This window comes from Trachymyrmex cornetzi, unplaced genomic scaffold (assembly GCF_001594075.2).
Source record: "Trachymyrmex cornetzi isolate Tcor2-1 unplaced genomic scaffold, Tcor1.1 scaffold520, whole genome shotgun sequence".
Lineage (NCBI taxonomy): Eukaryota > Metazoa > Arthropoda > Insecta > Hymenoptera > Formicidae > Trachymyrmex > Trachymyrmex cornetzi.
This window is the reverse complement of record NW_017299829.1, coordinates 38462-46366: the sequence shown is the minus strand read 5'-3', so window position 1 is coordinate 46366 and position 7905 is coordinate 38462. Positions and strand designations below refer to the sequence as shown.

The following is a 7905-nucleotide window of genomic DNA, read 5'->3' as shown; positions in this document are numbered from 1 at the left end:
GTATGTCACATGACGATCTTGCATTATTAGTTTTTGCACAGCATCAATGTTTTCTGATACAATAACTGATTTTGGACGACCTTCACGACTTTCGTCGGTGAGCGAACGGCGACCACGATTAAATTCGTTATATCAGCATTTCACAGTGGCAAAGGATGGGGCTTTATCGCCAAAAGTGGAAGTAAGTTGATCGATGCATTCCTGTCTTGATAATTCACGTCGAAAGTCGTAATAAATCATTGCATGAAAATTTTCACGAGTTAATTCCATTTTTTCGCTGAGACACAATTTTCAAGTGACTGTAAACAATACAAATCGCGCTCAAATAACAAAATGTTCTGAAGAAAGTTATGGTCAAAAATGTCAAACTTTCTAGTGGAAACGTCCAATGGCACCTGACAACACTCCGTGTTGCCAAGGCTCAAAATATAAGTAGTGCCCTATTATATACTAAGAGATAAACACTATATAGGCGATCTCTAGGATCATTAACGGGTGGCATCCAGTTGGACACGGCTCAATTCAACACGAGCCACTCACAGCGCTTGAGACTACAAAGCTCCTAGGCATCGGTCGCTGTGATTGGTGGTGTCCAATCGAGCCGTGATCAATCAGGATCACCCCATCATTAACTATGAATACTAAATTTTTTATTCTATCTCTTATTAATAAATTGATTAATTTGAATACCTCCCAGACAGCACCCAACGTCCATTGGACGTCCAAATCTGATTTTTATCTTGTCCGAACGTTCATGGACATAGTATGAATATTTTAAAAACTTACGTCATTCAACGTACAAAGAATGTTCAGATTTGGACATTTAAAAAATGTTCATCTCGTGCAAAAAATTTTCTAAATCTGCTCGCAACGTGTTGCTTTCACTAACTTAACAAGTGAAAATTTTGTAAAGATCGCACGAGGAGTTTCACTTTTGTTAGTACGTACGGACGTCTTTTGAATGACCCATGGATATCTCTAAGACATCTGTACTATGTTGAACATTTTTAACGACAAATAAGTCTATATATATAATTGCTACTTTCGATTTTTTTGTAATAATGGACACATGACTAAGTTTATGATGGAATTTTTGATGTATTAGGTGTACAAATTTGCTTCCGCCGTTTTCCTATAAATGGCTTTAGCGGTAAGTGATGGTCGAAATAAATAAATGATAGACGTCATACAATAAATTTGGGCATCTGTCAACATAACCCCATGGAAACATTAGTCGATTTGTGTCTGCATAATAAAGTTATTCTCGATTGAAAATGTCAGTTTACGAGCCAAATTCTCGTCTTTTGCGGGAGGTTTTAATTTTCTGCTTCAATATGAAGAAATCTGCGGCTGAGGCTCATCACGCAGCGAATGCTCTCAAATACTTATGCGGAGACCGCTCTTAGTGAAAGAACGTGTCGTGAGTGGTTTCAACGCTTCAAGAACGGTGATTTTGACGTCGAAACCCGGCATAGCGGTGGAAGAGAAGTTTTCGAAGATGCAGAATTGGAGGCATTGATCAAGACTCGTGTCAAAACCAAGAAGAATTGGCACGATCATTGGGAGTGACTCAACAAGCCATTTCAAAACGCCTCAAAGCCATGGGAATGATTCAGAAGCAAGGAAATTGGGTACCGTACGAGTTGAAGCCGAGAGATGTTGAACGGCGTTCGTTTTCTAGTGAACAGCTGCTTGAGAGGCAAGGAATTTCTGCATCGTACTGTGACTGGGGACGAAAAATGGGTTCATTACGATAATCACAAGCGCAGAAAATCATAGGGAGTTCCCGACCATGCTTCCACGTCGACGAAACCGATTTTATTCACGGCTCCAAGGTCATGCTCTGTATTCGGTGGTACCAGCTCGGCGTAGTGTATTATGAGCTGTTAAAACCGAGAGAAACAATCACAGGCGATCGGTATCCAACGCAATTGATGCGCTTGAGCCGAGCATTTAAAGACAAACTGCCGCAATACAACGAGAGACACTATAAAGTGATTTTGCAGCATGACACTTTTCGACCCCATGTTGCGAAAGTGGTCAAGACATACTTGGAAACGTTGAAATAGGAAGTCCTACCCCACCCGCCGTATTCTCCAGACGTTGCTCCCTCTGACTATCACTTGTTTCGATCAATGGCACACGGCCTGGCTGACCAGCACTTCCGGTCTTATGAAGAAGTAAAACATTGAATCGATTCGTCGATCGCCTCAAAAATGACCAGTCTTTTCGACTCGGGATTCGTACGCTGCCCGAAAGATGGGAGAAAGTAGTGGCCAGCGATGGACAATACTTTAAATCATAAATGTATAACCAGTTTTTTACAATAAAGCCTCGAATTTCGGAAAAAAAACGGCGGAAGCAAAGTTGTACACCTAATATTACAGTTCGTACATATTCGAAATTTTTAACGATTTGACCTCGTGATAGGTCGAAACGTTGTCTTGTTTATAATATTTTGGCTCTCTTTCCATCATTATTTGTGTATGTGGATTTGTGATCTGAAGGGTCACCAATATTTTAAAGTTCAGCGTGTTCGACTTAGACAAAAAAAATAATTTATTCAATAAATCACGCATATATGTATAACGAGAGTGAATACGCTATGCTGGTCGTCAGTATCATTAACTGTTATTCCCACTTACAGTAGTCGCACAATCAGAAACACGTATCGTGTCAGCGGACGAATTTAAGTCTCCGATACTTATAAATTGTAATCGCTTTTCTCCGAATTTAGGCACGTCTGTCTCGGAATGCGTCAGCTTATCTACTTCCTCGTTTTTGTTTCATTTCTCGGTCGCAAGTAATCCCCGACTTTCTCCCACTTTTATGACTCGTCAATATTATTTCGCCTGTCTATTTATCACTCGTCTTCGCTATTATTCGAATCTTTGAAATTATTAGAGAAACTAAACCTGTAACGCTAATCAACGCACATAATAAAAATATACAATTTACGCTTTCGTTACTGCTTATTATTTTCCAGGCCCTTGCTTCACTATTTAATACCGATGCATTTCCCCACGGCAAGAAGGGGAAAAATTAATATCTATGCGAAGTTGGCGAGTTTAAAAATTCGCATTACTCTCAATACGGCCTTCGCGTATAACGGCTCACCGGCCGTGTATACTCGGGCCTCTGTACTTGTAAATATGTTTTCTTCCTATATTATTTTCGCAAACTCTATCCTTTGTGGCGATGTAATCGCTACAGTACCCCTTCGCGTGTGAGGGACCCAACGTTACGTTACTGATTTTCCCTGTATCGTTTTAATTTTTTTCTCCGCAACTATTTCACGTACATACAAGTGCGGTATCACTACGGTCATTCGCATATGCTGATATAAATTAACATAAATATTCTAAATAAGATACATAACATATAAGTAAAGTAAATAAAATAAATGGGATATATAAATATTACTTCATTTCCGTGCGACCGCGTACGTCGAATGAAAATAATAAGAAATATATACTAATAAAGAGTATCTACAATAGTCTAGTCTATCCTTAACGCTTATTTCGGCTATATTTACTCCACGCGGGCAAGCAACTGCGCCTCCGAATATTTTCCGATCTAGGTACATATATATAAATGCATCTTTCTGCTCTCTTATCGGTCTCTACTTGCTCTCGCTCGTGCGATCTCGCTCCTCTCCCGGCCAGACCGCGTCTTCTTCCCCCGGTTCCGCCCGGGCCTGGTGAGTGTTTACTCCATCACCTGCTCACTGAGTCCTTGGCTGGCTCGTCCATCCATCGCTCATCGCAGGCCTGCCTGGAAACGCTCTGGAAATCTTACTTTCCTGCCTCGTCGTTCGTCTCGGCTGGCTCTCGCCGCGCGTTGTCTCCTTCACTCTTTCTCGGCTGGTGGCTTCCTGATCCTGTCTCTCTACGTCAAGCCCCGGCGCTCCATCATCCGGCACATCCTCTGTAAGGATGTACGCCGGCTTGACCCTGTCGATGGACACCGTCACCTCCTTTCCGTGCACCAGCACCACCAGTGTTTTTTCTGCACGGCCGACGACCGCATACGGCCCGTCATACGGCGCCTGTAGCATCGCTCTCTGCGCGTCTTGCCTCACGAAGACCTGTCCGCTCGTCGCCAGATCCCTGAAAATAAATGTTCGATACTCTCCGTGCCTGGTGCCGTCCACTGGGCGCAACTCATTGAAGTGCTCCTTCAGCTCCTTTACGAAGCCCACGGCGTCGCTCTTTTGCTTGCTCTGCTGACTCAAAAATTGCCCGGGAAGTCGCAATGCCGCCTCCCGTATACGAGCTCGGCCGCAGTTACCTGCAAGTCCTCTCTCTAGGCCGCTCGGATCCCCAGTAACACAGTCGGCAGCACCTCCGTCTATCGGCAATTATTATGGCATTTAATCGCCGCCTTGAGCTGGCGATGGAATCTCTCCGCCATTCCATTCGCCTGCGGATGGTACGCCGTCGTCCTCAGATGCTTCGTACCCGTAAGCTCACCCAGACGTCGGAAGAGCTGAGACTCGAATTGACGTCCCTGATCCGTCATCACGCGCAAGGGGGCTCCAAACCGACAGATCCAGCTCTCGTAGAATGCCTTTGCCACCGTTTCTGCTTCTTTGTCTTCCATTGGGCACACCTCCGGCCATCATGTGAATCGGTCTACACAAGTAAGACAATATCGCTTACCTTATGAGATAGGCATGATGATTATATCGAGATGAACATGCTCAAACCTGCGTGACGGCACATCGAATTTCCCCGAGGGCGCCACGACGTGACGAGACACTTTGGACTTCTGACAAGACACACGCACGCGCCCATCCTCGGCAGTCTTTCTCCATTGCTGGCCATACGTAGCGCTGTGCCACGAGCTTGGCCGCCGCTTTCACTCCAGGATGAACCAAATTATGGATTGCCTCATACGCAGTTCGCCGAAACGTCCTCGTCAAATACGGACGCTGCACTCCTGTCGCCGTGTCACAGTAAACAGATGTCCCTGCTCATGGGATCTCGACCTTCTCTAGCTTCAGTGCCGTGTCCCGTCGTAGGTACCCGTTGAGCTCCTCGTCACTCTCCTGCGCCGCTGCCAACGCAACATAATCCATGGGCGACTGAATTTCCTCGACTCTCGACAACGCGTTGGCCACGACGTTGTCCTCGCCCGTCACGTGTCGGATATCCGTCGTGAACTGCCCTATAAAATCAAAGTGACGGAACTGCCGTGGCGTGCTTCTCTCCGGTTTCTGCTGGAAAGCAAAAATTAGCGGCTTATGGTCGGTATATATTACAAACGTTCTCGCCTCTAACATATGGCGAAAGTATTTGACTGAGAGGTACATAGCCAATAGCTCTCTGTCAAATGCGCTATACTTCGCCTTTGCTGGGCCTAACTTCTTCGAAAAGAATGCCAAAGACTCCCAGCCGTTCTGCGTCCGCTGCTGTAACGCTACACCAACGCTATGTTCGGATGTATCCGTAAACAGCGCGAGCTCTCCGTTGGCCCTCGGTTGCGCTAACAGGGTCGTCTGAGCCAGCGCATGTTAAGTTAGCACCCCAATATTGAAATTTCATAGTTCTGATTAGAATTCCCGTTTCCTTTTGTCCAGACGAAGTCTATCATTTATAACAAGAGTTCCGCTTAATAACTATTTTTAAATAATTTTTAAAAAATGGGGTGCTAACTTATTATCGAAATTCGAGATCGAATAGTTCTGAGCGGCTCGATAGCTTTATTTAGTGAATACCTAGAATTCCTGACACATAAAAAACAATTTTGACAAACAAGAAAATTAAAAAACAATTTTTGATCACTTCTTTAATTTCGCGTATCTTGAATATCGCTTTGCCACCTGATACTTTTCGATAGAACTCGTCGAGAACTGCCGAAAACGATAATCAGAACTATTGGGGCACTATTCCGTTCCCGCGTACCGACTATCGTCGGCGTCGTTAAGGGGGTATTCTCATGTCAAGGTCAAAATTTTAAACATATTTTAGGAATTTTTTTTATAAAGAAAATAAAACGCAATCTTTTTAATCTTTTTATATGTTATTACTTGCATCTTATAGTTTATAAAAAAATTTTTTTGGTCATAATTTATTAATATTTTGTGTATGCTCTCTGTAGTCAAAGATGGTGCCTTGAAAAAAAGCATTGTCAGCGGTGCAAGTGATTTCAGCTCACACTGTCATCTAAAACAAAAAAGTAAAAAAGATTCTTAATCTGTATGCTTGTCGCTATCGCAGGTACCAGAATTGGTTATGTCTATAAAAAAAAAAGAAATAGCGGCCATTTGAAATTTTGAAGCAAAAAATCGCAATTTTTTCGTGTTTATTGGTGGTCGAAAAAATAAGAAATTTTCATTTAAAAAAAGCGATTCTGGTACCTGCGAGAGCCAATCATATGTAGATTATGCTCAAAAAATTTCAGGCCAATCGGTTGGATAGTTTTTTATTAATCACCTGCACCGACCAAAAAAAAGTGGTTTCGAGAAAAACGCGTTTAAAGTTTTCTTAGTTGATTTTTCGAAGAAAAAATATACTTACACTAATCGGCTATGCCTGCTCCATACAATAGACCTTCAGCTTCCTCAAAAGCATCGTTTTCTTCTGCCCTAGCCGCCCTCAAAGCTGCTCTGGCCTCTTTTGAAGCCGCAGTGGTGCAGTGCTCCGCATTTGTTATGCGCGCTTCGTCGTGCGTCTCCATGAAATTTATAGCTTGCGGACCGATTGTCAACTTTTTTAATTCCAACATTTTTAATGAAACTTTAACATCATATTCTCCTAACGATATACTTTCAAAATAAGTAAAAAAAAAAAAGATTTTTTGACCCGACACATAAGAATACCCCCTTAATGGTGTCGGCCGACAACATGCGAAAAAAGCTATTCTGTACCGCTGTTAACGACAAATTTATAACGATACATATAGTTTCAAAGCAACAGTCATCGTTATGTCTAACGTGACCCCCCATATGACGAAAACGTTGACCGACAAGTATACCGACAAAGTTTCAAGAATTATTAAACCAATTTTATGTAAACTAGAGATTCGATGTGGGAGAGGGAACGCATACCTTTCATTTTACAGGTAAGATTTGTTAAAATATTTAATTATTATTCGTCAATTAGATTATATGTGCGAAAATTATATTTTGTTGTTAGAAAAAACATGAGGCAATTATTTACAATACGCCCCTCATTTCCGATTTCGATGAAATTAGGCTTATTCGACGCGTTTTTGCACAAAACGAAAAAATCTAAGAAAAAACGATGGGACGGCTCCGCGAACCGAGATATATAATTATATATATAATTATTAACAATTACTCATTCACAATTATATTCTCTGCTGTACAAACAAATTCTCTGCTTTACAAACACAAATTTGTATTTTTAAAGCAGCGAATTGTATATTCTGAAGAATTTGTGACCAAAATATTCGTACATGTCGTTGCATCTCGTCGATATGACGAATTTCCTAACCTCTATTGCTGTCAACTTTAATATCTCGGTTCGTGGGGCCGTCCCAACGTTTTTTCTTACAGATTCTTTCGTTTTGTGCAAAAACGTATCGAATAAGCCTAATTTCATCGAAATCGGAGATAAGAGACGTATTGCAAATAATTAGACATGAAATATATGAAATAATATTATTAGGGATAAAAAGATATACAAATTTTAGTAAAATTGTGTAGGAGTTGTAAAATACAAATAATTGCTCGAATATTTATTTCAAGCTTCCAAAAGTAATACCTTAATTATTCTTGAAGATATTATTCTGTATAATTACCGTCCATATACAGCCATGATACTGTTACGTCCGGTGGATACCACGATTTCTTCGTTTCGCGACCGTTCAATCAACGAAGTAAGATATGAACAAATCCAAGTGATAACACAAATCCGAGAGAAGTTTCCAGCCACAAAA

At 41.7% G+C, this 7905-nt stretch overlaps 1 protein-coding gene across 1 annotated transcript; it reads right to left on the bottom strand.

Annotated features, from left to right (window-relative positions):
- Nucleotides 1-3724: 3724 nt before the first annotated feature.
- Nucleotides 3725-4602, bottom strand: LOC108765739 (uncharacterized). Its single transcript, XM_018514580.1, has 2 exons — nt 4461-4602; nt 3725-4350 (listed from the first exon to the last, which is right to left on the bottom strand). The coding sequence occupies exons 1-2, from the start codon at nt 4600-4602 to the stop codon at nt 3725-3727; spliced, it is 768 nt and encodes a 255-aa protein (XP_018370082.1).
- Between the last annotated feature and the right edge of the window lie 3303 nt (nt 4603-7905).